The 14,093-nt window shown below is 41.8% G+C and overlaps 1 protein-coding gene across 6 annotated transcripts in view; it reads left to right on the top strand.

The window, feature by feature from the left end:
• DIXDC1 (DIX domain containing 1) overlaps positions 1-14,093 on the top strand; it is a 73,566-nt gene that overhangs the window by 37,400 nt on the left and 22,073 nt on the right. For all 6 annotated transcript variants that reach the window (XM_090265919.1, XM_090265920.1, XM_090265921.1 and 3 more), the window contains 4 exons: positions 4,219-4,348; positions 8,454-8,579; positions 10,613-10,844; positions 11,433-11,540. In XM_090265919.1, coding sequence (XP_090122045.1) covers positions 4,219-4,348; positions 8,454-8,579; positions 10,613-10,844; positions 11,433-11,540 — 596 coding nt within the window. The remainder of the gene's footprint in view (positions 1-4,218; positions 4,349-8,453; positions 8,580-10,612; positions 10,845-11,432; positions 11,541-14,093) is intronic.

Consider the following 14,093-nt stretch of genomic DNA (forward strand, 5'->3'; position numbering starts at 1 on the left):
AAACATTGATGTGTGAGAGATACATCAATCGGTTGTCTCTCACACACACCCCAGTGGGGGACTGGCCTACAACCCAGGCATGTTCCCTAACTGGGAATCGAACCAGCAACTATTCACTTTGCAGGACGACACTCAATCAACCGAGCCACACCAGTCAGGGCTACATGTGTCCTTTTATACCTAGAGTATTGTATTGAATTCCTTTGGTTAAGGGACTTCGACTATTTAGCTAGAAGACTCATTAGTTCTATAAGAATTATATGGGGAACTTGGGAATAGAAAGCTTTCTGAGTTCTACCCTCTGAGAGAATTTGGTGGATTTGGAGTAAGGTCTCCACATCTGTATTTTGGAAAGGCTTCCCTTGTGATCTTGCCGTGCAGCCAGGTCTGGGAAGAGTGGACTGGGTCAAACTTCTCAAACTTGAATGTGCATGTGAATCACCAGCAGATCTTTATAAAAAATACAGGTTCTGATTCATTATGAAGACCTGGGGTGGATGGAGCCTTAGAGTCTGCATTTCTAACAGGCTTCTAGGTAATACTAATGCTGTAGGTCTGGGGACCATACTTGAGTAGTAGATAGCTACTTAGTGCAGAGCATTACACAAGGGATTCAAGTATTGGATGTAGTGGAGGAAGTGATTTAGAGGAAGGTGCTTTCCATCCTGAGAGTCCAAGTAATGTTGTTTAAACCTCAGGGATGCAGTTATTTAGGCAGTAGTGTGGTTGAATGGAAGGAGCATTGACTTGAGAATTAAAGTGGATCTTGTATTTATAGTTTACTATCTGGGTGATCCTGAATGAGTTATTGCACCTTTTTTGAGTATCAGTTTTCAGTTAGCAGCAGAGATGGAATAAAATCTCCCTGGCAGATTAACATTAGAGAAAATGTCTTTAAAGGACTTAGTATAGCTCTTCACACAGAATGATGTTCAGAAAAGTGGTGACTGTTATTATCATTTATGATGTAGAATTGTCTTTTGTTGGAAGATCAGAGCTCTGATTAATGTGCATATATGAAAGGTATTGTTAGGAGCCTCTATCCACTTCTGCATCACAGGCTACTTCTATTCAGCAGCCAAAAGAAGGCTATGATTACTTAAGTAGAAATTATCTTGGCCTAATGAAAAACACTTGTTCTTGTCTGTCCCCCACATGTTAACTTGCAGTCATTTTAAGTCTTGACCTGATTGAATGTAACAAGTGATTCAGTAACTCAAATATTTGTTGAGCACCTGTTAGTTTTCTTAGTCTAATAATTCTGAACTATTGTGACTCCCTGCATAGATCATAGTTCATACCTGAGCTCTTTTGGGCTCACTGGCCTCCTTGCCTGCTTTACTCTTTTAGAAAACATCCCTGGATTGTAGGCTTCGGGTTGTGCTAATACTCTCGGCACCCTACGCACCCATCATATAACACTTGTCTTTCTAACAGCTTGTGAGCTTCTCCTCCTTTTCCTCTCTTCCTTTTTTTTTTCCTGCAAGCTTCTTGGAGACATAAGGCTCTTTTTAGCCCTATTAACTTAGTACAGTGCCTGTGCTGAAATTATTGTTGAACTGATTGTGTTACACAGGAGCTCTCAAGGAGATCTGAGTCTGAGATATCTGGGAGGGTCAGGGAAGGCTTTCTGGAAAAGGTGCTACTTGACTTGATACTTAAAAGGCAATGGCAGGCAGGGAGAGGCGAAGTGGCTGGAAGGCATGGTGGCCTTGGGGCACTGAACATGGTTTGGATGAGCTGAAGCACGGGGTGGGGGCATACAGGAGAGTAGTGAATGGAGTTGGGGAAGAGGCAAGGGCTAGCCCATGACAGACTTAAATGCAGCTAAGGAGATTGGTTTTTATCTTGAGGATAATGAGGATCCAGAGAAGGATTTTAAGCAGGAATGTGTGGAAAGTGTCTTGAGGGTGATATTTGCTACAGAGAGATTAGTTAGTTTTGTACATGTCAGGTAATCAGATCCCAGCTGTTACCCTTAGTGCCTTTTCTGGTCTTAACTCCTTTCCCCAGGGCAGAGTGATTTAGTATGGAGGAGGTGCCCTTGATCCAGTCTGCCTCACACAGTGCATTGGCTGTGCAGTGGGAGCAGATCTGTGACGAAAGTCTGACCCATGTTAGGCAGAAGGTAGAGCCACCTCTATTCTAGGGAATGAGTTGGATAGCAAGAGGCCCTTGTTAAATGCTTAGATCACATTTAGTGGGTTTCAATAACAGGTCTACTACGTCCTGGCTATGGGGACATTGAAGAAGTTATATAACCTCTCTGAACCTCATCCATAGACTGCAGATGATACTGATGCTTTAATGCTTTTGTGAGAATTGAATTAGATGATAATAATGATGAAAATAATGACATTTAGTAAGCATCAATTCTGTAGCAGCCCCGATGTGGGTATATTCATTAGCCCATTAAAACATGTATAAAACACCAAGAATAGTGTTTAGTTCATGGTAGGTACTCAATAAATATTAGATTCCTTCCCCCATCTCCTGCTGATCACTGCATTTCCTATAGTTTGTCAGTAGCTGATAGATTATTGCCTTGGTACTGTCTTCTGACTGGCTGGTTTGGCTCAGTGGATTGAGCGTCGGCCTGCGAGCTAAGTGTCGCTGGTTCGATCTTCCAGTCAGGGCACATCAGAGAAGGAAAACTCTGACTCCAAAAAACCTCCGCTGCCTTGCGGCATACCTCTTCAGGGGAAAGGCTAAGGGAGTAAACCCCGACAGAAAATCCGGAGCCGGAGTCCCTAAGGCGGTTTGACGTTGTAGTCAACACCGGCAACTCCTGCGGCGCACCTGAAGCCAAGCTGTATTGACTCCGTCTTTCCCTTGGATCCTTCAGCTGCGAAGAGAGGGGGGGTTCTGCTGCATGGGCAAGAGCAGACCCTCCATATCACCCTGCCCAGGCTCTGTAGCTTCATGCAAGATGTCGATTCAACACGGGAGGAGACAGATAGCGTGTCACTCCCGAGTCGGACTGCACAGCCATTCTCGGCGGTGCAGATAGACTCTTAAGAAGCTACACCATCGTCTCTCGAGACGGACGGCTGCCGACGACTGTCTTCTGAAGAACTTTATTTCCAAAAAATCAACGTAGAAAAAGTAATGAAGATTTAATTTAAGCTCAGGAAACAGCCAGTGAGTAATTTCTAACATCATTTTATTAAGGAAGTACTTGGGGTTTAGAAATCAACTGTACTTGAACCAAATTATAATTTAATACTGTTAGCCCTTGAACTTAATTTTTAGGTCCAGGGTCTTGGTCTTCTACAGAAATCAGACAGAGCTGCTGCCTATATTAGGACATCGTTCATGTGCTATTTTAATATTTAGTGCCCATCTTTAGACCAAATAATCAAAATAAACACCCACATAATAAGCTCTATATAAGGAACAAATGGAACATGTAAGGTTGTCTGAGAGTTGGGATAAGTTATATGTTCCTGCCTGGGCCTAACAGGCTTCTGAGGATACTGGGCCCTAGCTTTGTCTGAAAATAAATGAAAGTGTCCACACACCCACCCCCCAAGCTTTCCCCAGTCTTCAGGAACACTGCTTACCATAGCCTTTCTTTTTCCTTCTTTTTAAAGAATTTAGGTGACTAGATCCTTTCTGATAGTATAAAGCATGGATTAAAACTAACTTTGTAGTAATCGCAGGAATATGGGCTCAGGAGAATAAATCTTAGTTTGAGTATAAGATGATTTCAGTTAAGTCTCATAGTGAAGAAAGCAGCTATGGGAGAAGCAGTTCTGAGCTTGTTTTACTGTTTATTCCTGATTCCCCAAGATCAGTTCTTATGAATATCACAGTCCACTGTACATATGGGACATGGGTGGTTGTTCCGAGGAAGTGCAATGGGTTGCTGGCAGCAGAGATTACACTGAAAAACTGACTGTGGTTCTGCGCCCGGTCCTCATCCCTGGTCAACAGAGCAAAACTCAAGGAAAGCAGGAGTAACAGCCATTGAAACACTTGCCTGCTTATCTGTGTGTACACTGCCATCCCAGTCAGAGGTGAGCTCATCCTTAGAGACTAGCATAAAACTAGAGAATTTTAGAACATGATATATGTATGACAATCTTTCTTCTTTCCTTAGAGCCTCCTCCTCTCACTGGATATAGATTGCCCACCATAGCTCAGTCTCCAATGGTGCAGAGTGGAGGTGAAGAATAACAGACGACCTTTCCCTTATTTCCACCTTTCCTTTTCCAGCAACAACTGCAGGCATATGTGGCTTGGGTGAACGCACAGCTAAAGAAGAGGCCAGCGGTGAAGCCTGTGCAGGACCTGCGGCAGGATCTTCGGGATGGGGTGATCCTGGCATATCTCATCGAGATTGTTGGTCAGTTGGCCCTGGACTGTGGTGCTAACGTAAACCAGAGCATGAGCTTCTTTATCCTTCATATGCCTTTCAGAATACATTGCTTCTTCTTTAAAACATGGGGAAATGGAAATAGAGAAGACTTGGAATACTCTCCCAAGGTTAATTCATTTCTTTATCAGTCAATAAATACTATGTGCCAGGTACTATATTATGCTTTGGGAATATGATGATGAGCACAGTCTAAGCTCTCAACAGCTCTCCAATTTAGTTGTAAAGACTGGAAAGGTAAGTTATTTCCATTAATATACTTAGTAGACTGATGGAATATGTACAGACAGTAGTACCACATGGGGGGGAGTTACCCAACCCAGTTTTAGGGGTTCAGGAATAGCTTGTCCGGAAAATTGATGTCTGAACCAAGGCTAGAGAAGGAAATAGTAGCAGTCAAAAGACCTCCGCTAAGATACTCACTGCCAAAATGCTTTATGAAAGAGCTTGTCCTTTTGAAATCCTGGAGTTGCTGGTCATTCTTATCAGATGGTACCATAACCTTATTTCAATAGCATTTGTACATAGCTCTGTTATTATTTTATTTCCTTTCACCAAATGGTAATTGTTTACCTGTCTTTCCTGTGTACACTGAGCTCTTTAAGAGCAGATACAGTGTAACTTTTTTTTTCTGGTTCCATAACTCCTTTCCAAAGTGCCTGGTACATAGGAGGTACTGATTGTTATGTTAGTCAGCTGACCTTGCTTAGAGTCCTTGAGGGATGCAGGGCTTGCAGGTGATTAAGAAGCCTAGTTCGCTACAGGCAGCCCATCCCTCATTCGCACAGCTCATAGGCTCATCAGATAATTTGTTAATAATGATAATAACAATGGTAATAGTAATAGCAGCTTCCATTTATTAAATACTTTCTATCTCGTTTAATTTAATTTCACATAATCATCAATCCTTGAGAAATTGCTAATATTATCTCCATTTTCAGGAAACGAGCTTAAAAGCCTATAAAAATACATACATTTATTGAGCATTTAGAATATATAAGTCATTGTGCTAAGCATACTTTGATTGATGTATGACATGGGTATGATATGAGTACTGCTGTCTTACTCATTGTATGAGGTTTGAAAAGGCTAAGGAATTTGACAACATCACACACCTATAAGTGGTAGAACAGCAGTACAAACCTAGATCTGCTTCTATTCCAAGCTCATTCTAAACATTTAAATGTTCACTTGATTCAATAAATTATACTTGAAAATATAAGCAGATAAAATATCTGGAAGGTACAAAAGGATATAAAGTCAAAAGCCTTTTTTCCATCTATGTCCCTCTGCTGGAGGTAACCAGTGTTAGCATGTTTTTTTGCATTTATTTCCAGAGATATTCTGTGCATATACAAGCAATATGAGTATGTGTTCTTGTTTACCAAAACCCAGGTGTTTTTTTTGTGTGTGTGTGTGTTTTTTTTTTGTGCCATCCATTGTGACTTTGCCTTCTAGAAAAACTCACCAAATTCACTTCCTTTTCCCATTCATTCTTTAACCCGCCCTCATTAGGCTTTGGATCCCCCTACTTTGACTAAAGCTGCTTTCCTCAAGCCACAGCCTCTGCCTTGTGAAAGCCAGTGACCAGGTCTCAGTCCTCATTTTGTTCAACCTAAGAGAACTTGACACAACTGATCACTCCTTCCTCCTTCAAACACTTAAAAAAAAAATCCTCACCTGAGAATATATTCATTGATCTTAGAGAAAGAAGGAGAGAGAGAGAGAGAGAGAGAGAGAGAGAGAGAGAGAGAGAGAGAGAGAGAGAAAGGAGAGAACCATTGATGTGGGAGAGAAACATTGATCAACTACCCTCTGTGTGTACCCAGAATGGGGATCAAGCACACAATCTTTTGGTTACAGGATGATGCTCCAACCCACGGAGCCACTATGCCAGGGCTCAATTAAAAAAAATTTTTTTTTATCCACACCCAAGGACATGTCCATTGGTTTTAGAGAGGTGGGAGACAGAGGGAGGGAGAGAAGCATCAGTGTGAGAGAGAAACATTGCCTCTTATACGCGCCCGAACCAGGACCAAACCCGCAACCTGGGTCATTTGCCCTGACCGGGAATTGAACTGGGACATTTCAGTTACAGGAGGATGCTCCAACTAACTGAGCCATGCCGGCCAGGGCAGGGTCAAAGAATTTTTTTAATTTTGGGGGGTTGGCTTTGATTAATAATAGCATTATATAAGTTTCAGGCATACATCTTTATAATATGACATCTGTATACTCTATTGTCTGCCCACTGCCTGAAGTCTCTTCTCCTTGTGTCACCAGGGATTTGACCTCCTTTACCCTCTTTATCCTTTTGCTATTCCCCTCCTTCTCTGGTAACCACCATTCTGTTGTGTGTATCTATGAGTTTGTTTCATTTGTTGCTTTTTGTTTTATATCCCATATAGGAGTGAAATTACGCAAGTTTTGTCCTTTTCCTTCTGACTTATTCCACTTAGCATAATACTCTCAAGATCCATCCATGTTGTTGCAAATGGCAGTATTTCATCTTTTTTATGGATGAGTAGTATTCTATTATATATGTACCACATCTTTATCCTGTTCATCAAAATGAATGAGACTACATCAAACTAAAAAGCTTCTGCATAGCAAAACAAACAAACAAACAAATCAACAAAACAAAATGTCAACAAAACAAAAAGGCAACCAGAGATTTTCTTTACTTTGTTTCCAGGACCTTGTGGACTTAGTTTTGCTCCTTCCTCACTGGCTGGTGGCTGTGCTGGCTTTTCTCCTTCTTTCTCACCTCTGACTGTTGAAGTTCTCAGGTTCAGTCCTTAGCCATTGAATATTCTCTATTCCTAAGTGATCTCTTTCCAATCTATCTTTAGTCCTAAACTTTTCCTTGAGTTGTAGACATGAGTATCAACTCCCTATTCAGCATCTCTACTTGAATGTCTAAAAAGTCTTCATCAGAACTTTTGATATTTTTCTTTTCACTAATCTCTTTTCCCTCCAGATTTCTTCATCTAAGTAACATATCACAGTTCCATTCACCCAGATCTTAAAAGTGGGACACTTAGAAGTTTTCCTTAATTATTCTCTTTTCTTCAAATATCATATCCAGTCTTCACATGTGCTGTCTGCTCTATATTAAAATTTTACCCAATATCTGACTTTTCACCTGGCAGCCTTTTCCACTCTGGCCCAAATCATCACTAGCTCATGCCTTGACTATTTCCATTTTCTTTCTAAACAACCTCCTTGTTTCCTCTCTGCATAATCTATGTCTGCACAGGGTCAGCTTTTAAAAACATAAATTAGATCATCTAACTTTCTTGCCTCAAACTCTCCATTGGCTGCCCATTACACTTAGGATAAAAATCAAGCTCTTTACTCTGGTCCACAGAACCTTATATGACCTGGCCTTGCTTGCCTCTCTACCTCCTTCTAGGACTCAACTCCTGTCTCCACTGCAGCCACACTGGTCTTGTTACTGTTCCTCAGATAGGCTGAGCTCATTCCTACCTTGGTCTTTGTACCTAATTTCAGTCTGAAATGCTTCCTTCCCAAATCTTACTTTATTCAAGTCTCTGCCCAAATGTATTATCAGAGAGGCCATAATCTCACTTCTTTGTTTTTCCTCATAGCACTTATCACTACCTGAAATTATATTGAACATTTACTCATTAACTTGGTCAGTTGTCATCAGTGCAGATACAAACTCTTTGATGGAAAGAACCTTTTAAAAAAATTAATGATCTTTTTAGTCGTTTTTTTTAAGAGCCTTTGTCTGCCTTGTTCACTGATGTTTCTCTGGTGCCCAGAACAGTACCTGGCACACACAGTGGGTGCTTGATGAATATTTATTGAATGAATACATGTCCACACAGTAACTTCACAGACCCCTAGGAATAGAACTAAAAATTTGCACATCCTCCAAAAGACTTTCATTTTCCTATTTCCCATCCAAATTACAAACACCAGGCTTAACTCACTTGCATATTTATATCTAATCTTACTTTTTACATCAAATATTTCCTTCCTTTGTGTTTGGCCATATGAGACTTGATAATTCTCCCTATAACTTCATGTATTTTCTGTCTTCCAACAGCAGGAGAAAAGCTGAATGGGGTACAGCTGAGCCCTAGAAACCAACAGGAGATGAAGAATAATGTGGAGAAGGTGCTACAGTTTGTTACCTCCAAAAAGATTCGTATGCACCAGACTTCAGCTAAAGGTCAGCGCCTCTTCATGTTCTTGGTGGATGAGTATACTCATCTTCAGCTGGTAATTGCTCACTTGTGTAGCCCAGAGTTCTGATAGACAGGAGTAGGATTAGGCCCGTGACCTCACATCATTTTCCCAAAAAGAAAGTACTTGGGACAGAGTGGTTATTAAAATTTGACTACTTTGGAAACCTGGGGGAAGATAGACATTCTGTATTCATTTTAATTAATAAAGGGTTTACTTCATTGTGTGTAGGACATTAAGTAGAGAAGAAATTACAAAATTGGGCTATTAATTTTAGGATGTCTCTTAAGTTATCAAAAAGAGGATAGATTATGTTTTTCAGCTTCCTAGGGTTTCATGACTAAGAATTATTTCAAATCATAATAGCTTACATTTTTTTTTCCATCTAGTTTTCCAGATGGAAAGTATTTTCTCGCATTTTTTTTGACATCACAGAACATCCCTGCAGGATGAAAGGGGCTCTGCGACCTCTGTGCATGCCCTCTCCTATAGCCACATGGTCAGAAGAGGACACTTTTCAGTCCATTTTGAGCCCAGCCTGCAGGGAAGAACAGGTGTAGGTGTCCTTAGAAAGCACAGGCTCCCTAGTCCTCTTGCCATTTTTCTAGGATTGATTGTAATCTATTCTGTTTCAGCTTCAGTCTCTAGGCCTGATTACCTGTGGCTCTGGTGAGAAAAGGGACAGGTGGGAGCAGTCCTTTCATGTTGGATTATTGATGTTGGGGTCATTCAGATAGGGTAGAAGGTGTCAGTCCTTTCAAAACCTCGCATATTTAAAAGGCTATGAAACTAAAACAAAATAATAGAATTTTACCCATTTCCTTACATTAACTTTCACCAGACCTATCTCACATTTTTTTTTTTTTTTTGCCTCCATTGCTCTCTTTTTCTAGGGCAAATTTAGAATGCAATAATATCTGTTATCTGGTCCCCATGAGGGGTGGGCTTGGGGATGTGGCTCATTAAAGTCAGCTATTTTGAGGGAACACTGCCACTCGGGACAGCATTGTCTTTTACCTGGAGAAGTGCAATGGCTTCCTGATTAGTCCCACTGCACTGATTTTTGTCCTCCCCGCATCTGCTCTCCACACTGCAGCCAGAATGGTCTTTCTAAGAGTACATATGCTCATGCAGTCCTCCGCTTATGAGGGACTGTAGGATAAAACCTGAGTCCTTCCTATGGCTTATGCTCTTTCTGACCTGACCTCTGATTCATCCCCCTCATCTTTCTCCCTCTCCTGCTGCACTCTGAGCTCTAACTGTGCTGGGCTTCTTTCAGTTCCTCTACCACAGAGCTATGCCACAGAAATATGAGAGTCACATGTATAATGTAAATTTTCTAATAGCCACATTTTAAAAAAGAAAAATGCGTGAAACTAATTTGAATAATAAATTTATTTAACTCAGTATATCCCTAATATTATTTCAACATGTAATCAATATAAAAAACTATTAATGAGATATTTTGAAGTCTACTTTTTGTACTACATCTAAGGAGATACTTTTCATTCTCTGTGTGTGTTTGCATTAAGTAAGCACTACGCTTACAGCCATTTCAATTCAGACTATAGCTACCTTTTAAGGGCTCAGTGTGGCTAGTAGCTCCCATATCAGACAATGCCACTCTTGTATGTCATGCTTTCTCTTGCTTCTAGACCTTCATATGTGCTGTTCCCTCTTCTTGGAATATTCTTTTCCTTCTCTTTCCTCATCTGATGAATCACTATTTATCAATCATGTCTCAGTTTAGAACTCACTTCCTCTGGGAATCCCTGAGCCCTTTAGACTAGACAAGATGCCTCTACTCTGGCCCCCAAAGAATCCTGTACTGTCCTATCATAACATATTATTACTTTATTGTAATTGCTTTAAATTTTCTCTCCCTGTTGAAGACAGCTTTGTGAGGACAGACACCCTGACTGCCTCACTCACCTGCATCACTAGCAGGTACATATTGAGTGATGAATCCTCAGCTCTCTGCCTCCCTCTGAGGACCTCTCATTCTGTTCTGTCCCTCAGATATTGTGGAAGGAAACCTGAAGTCTATCATGAGGCTGGTCCTCGCCTTGGCAGCTCATTTTAAACCCGGCTCTAGCAGGACAGTAAACCAAGGACGGGACTCCAGAGCCCCTCTGCAGAGTCACCAGCCACATTGTGCCACTGCTGTGGCCCAGGGAGCAGCGGCTGCTCTGGCTGATGTGTGTCATGACATGTCACGGTCAGGACGAGATGTCTTTCGATACAGACAGAGGTAAGGGTAGACATCTAAGGATGGCAACTTGACTCTCTTTGATATTTCTTCCCTGAAATGATATTGTGCAATAGATGAAAATATCACTTCAACAGCCCCACACTGCAGCAAAAAGCATGGGGTGGAGGCTGTAGAGGGTTCTTCAAAAGAGAGAAGCCTTTCCTGTTAGAGAGCTTTATTTGCAGTTAGCAGAAAGTAAAGGAATTACATGTTGTGTTTTGCTCTGGTGCTCAGAGTTTTAAATATATGCCTTTGACACCATGTGTTTAATTCACTGGGGAAAATGTGGAAACAATGCTCCAATTCATCTGAGGGAGTCTGTCCCTGGAATGTATCCTGAAGGTCAAGCTGTCCTGGAGTCATGGCGCTTTGGCAGTTGTGTGTTTGCTAAGCATGACCCTGAGGTGTTGCAAAGACTGGTGAAACTATGTTTTTGTGTCTTTCTTCCTTGCTAGTGTCTTTAAGGCAGGGGCTGTTCCTTATTTATCTTTTTTCCCATAGTGCTCACAAAGTGTCTGTCTGTCAGTACTTGTTGAGTTGACTTGAAGGACTGACACCTTCTCCTTTGCTGCTGTCCTCTGACTTTAGGAACAGCAGCATGGATGAGGAGATTGAGAATCCATACTGGAGTGTGCGCGCGCTGGTGCAGCAGTATGAAGGGCAGCAAAGGTCCCCGTCTGAGTCCAGCTGCTCCAGGTAACTGTGGCCTCTGATTATTTATCACTACCGTCACTAGCTCAAAGCTGAATTCGTGGAGATTCTCAGGGTTCTCAGCCTCAAGTAGCAACACAACAGGCCATAAAGGTACCTAAACCCTTTCTCTTTCCCTTAGTTTATGTTTGGCTTTAAAGGGGTAGTCCTCAGCACTGCCTCATGTTTGTGCTGAGAGGAGGGTAGGGAGGGATGCTGGTGAATTTCCCACATGTGGAAGCTTTGTGCAGAGCTCCAGTGCTTGGCTCTGCTTAGCTATGTCCAAATGAGGGCCTGACTGGGACCTGCCATGGTCCAGCCTGATGGTTCTCATGTTTGTATATACGCTGACAGTGTTTATGAGAACTAGTTCCATCGCACTCTTTTTGTGCCTAAGGTGGCTGTATAAAGCTTATAGCAAGAGAAAATGAGCAGAGTTGTCTTAGAGCATTAGAATGTTTCCAACTTTCATTTATAGGGCTGAAAATTGTGGCAGATTAGTATGTATTTGAGTGGACTGATGATGTAGTGACCAGCTAAAAGGCTGTCTATGTAGCTTAGAGCCAAGTGCAGAGACCAAAACAGGACACAGTGCTCTCATAAAAACCTGATCAGTGGCAAGTATAGCGGCAGGAAAAGACTACTTTCCTGGCTTATATAAATCATGCTTCTATAAACACGTCCTCAGATCATGTTAGCTTATTGACTAACTTCATTTCATTGCTGAATCATGTTCAACACAGTTTAGTCTAGTTAAGCCTACACCAGCCCAGATTAATCTGGTTAAGCCAAATTGTTTTTTGTCTTACATGTATTGTGTCTTTGTTTTTCCCCCTCCTATTTATTTTTCTCATAAAATTCTATCTTAGCTTGATGGGCCATTTCCTAATTATAGAGATCACATGGAATTCTTTCTAGCATTTTAATATATTGGTAACCTTGCTCAACTTTCTTTAATTTTCACATTTAATAAGACATGCTCCCCCCGCCCACTGTTATAACTGTTTACTTGACAATAGTTGATTTAGTCTAGATGTACTTTGTTATATATAACATTCACATAATATAAAATTAACCATTAATCATTTTAAAGTGCACAATTCAGTGGTATTTAGTATGTTTGTAATGCAACCATCACCTCTATCCATTTTGAAGACATTTTCATCACCCCAAAAGAAACCCTTTTTTTTTCCTTGCCTTGCTGCTTATGAAATTGGAAAAGTCAGTGTTCATGCTGCCTGTCACAACCAGACCAATAAGTGGAGACAAGGACTGAATCATATGGGCGCTTTATTCAGATGGCTAGAGATCTAAGAAGATGGTGGGTCATGTACCCTAAAACACTGTCTTAACATCTCATCTCAAGCTGATCCTTTTTATATGGAGAATAAGAGGGTAGGTAAGGGGTTTGGAATTCAGGAAAATGTAGGTAAGAGGTTTGGAATTCAAGGAAAAAGTAGGTAAGGGGTTTGGAATTCAGGGAAAAAGGTTAATCAGATAAAGGCTGCAGTCCAGTGATTTTTCTAGCATTCTTTCATTTGAAGACCCATGATTCTTTATCTACGTCCTGGGCTGCAGACATTCTCTTCCTGGAGGACAATCGCTCAAATACCATCTTGATCTCTTGCAGTCCTCCTGGGGCAGACAGGTCGAATTGCTTATGGGCCTCCTGGAGTCAGGGTAGGTTCCGTCATCCATTCCAGTTCCTGGAACAACAGCTTTTTATGTGCATTAACTACTAAGCTTATTAACTATAAACTAAAGATTAAAATTGTTTAACTCTTGAGTTCCCCCATCCCTTAGATTATCACTTGGTACAGAATCAAAGGATGTTTTGCTTTATACTGAGACCTGTTGCTTCCTGCATGACTACAGGTCTTTCGCTCTTCTGTGCCATCTTGATAGTGACTGCCCGAGAGAGGGAGGGAGAGAGAGGGAGGGAGGAAGACTGACTAGATTTCTTTCTAAGAGTACCTACTTGTCTTCTAAACTGACCTCTCGCTCACCTCCTTACGGTGTTTGGTCAGCACCCTGCCTTTCCCTCAGCTCCCTGGGACCCAGCAGACTTGGGCACATTCTGCCCCATCCTTCCACTGTTGTCCAGGGGTAATCCATCTAATGGCTCAGTGACCACGAAGGCCAGGATACCCCGGCATGAGACTCAGAACCCCGAGAAGGTTAAGATTGGAAAGATAGCCCTTAGTGTCTAATTCCCTGCCCCAGCTCCTGGAGAGACACTCCGCCTGCCTGTTGCTTCCAAGACCTGAGGCCTGCCTCTCACTGTATCCAAGCAAACTGCTCCCTAGTTGGTAAAAAAAAAAAAAAGAAAGAAAAAGAAAGAACACTGAAATGCCGGAGAGGAAGGCGGGAAAAAATGGGCGTTCCATGGGTTTTGTGGGGAGACCCCACCCTGAAGGAGCTGACTTATATCTACCCCGACCTCTGTGGCCTCGAACGGAGCGCTCAGGGTCGAGAAGGCAACGTTTTCAGATCTGGGGGTCTCAGGACGAGGACCACAGCTCCGTCTGGAGATACTGCCCACCGGTGTCCCGAATCCTG

This window comes from Furipterus horrens, unplaced genomic scaffold (genome assembly GCF_987537825.1).
Source record: "Furipterus horrens unplaced genomic scaffold, mFurHor1.1.pri manual_scaffold_2, whole genome shotgun sequence".
Lineage (NCBI taxonomy): Eukaryota > Metazoa > Chordata > Mammalia > Chiroptera > Furipteridae > Furipterus > Furipterus horrens.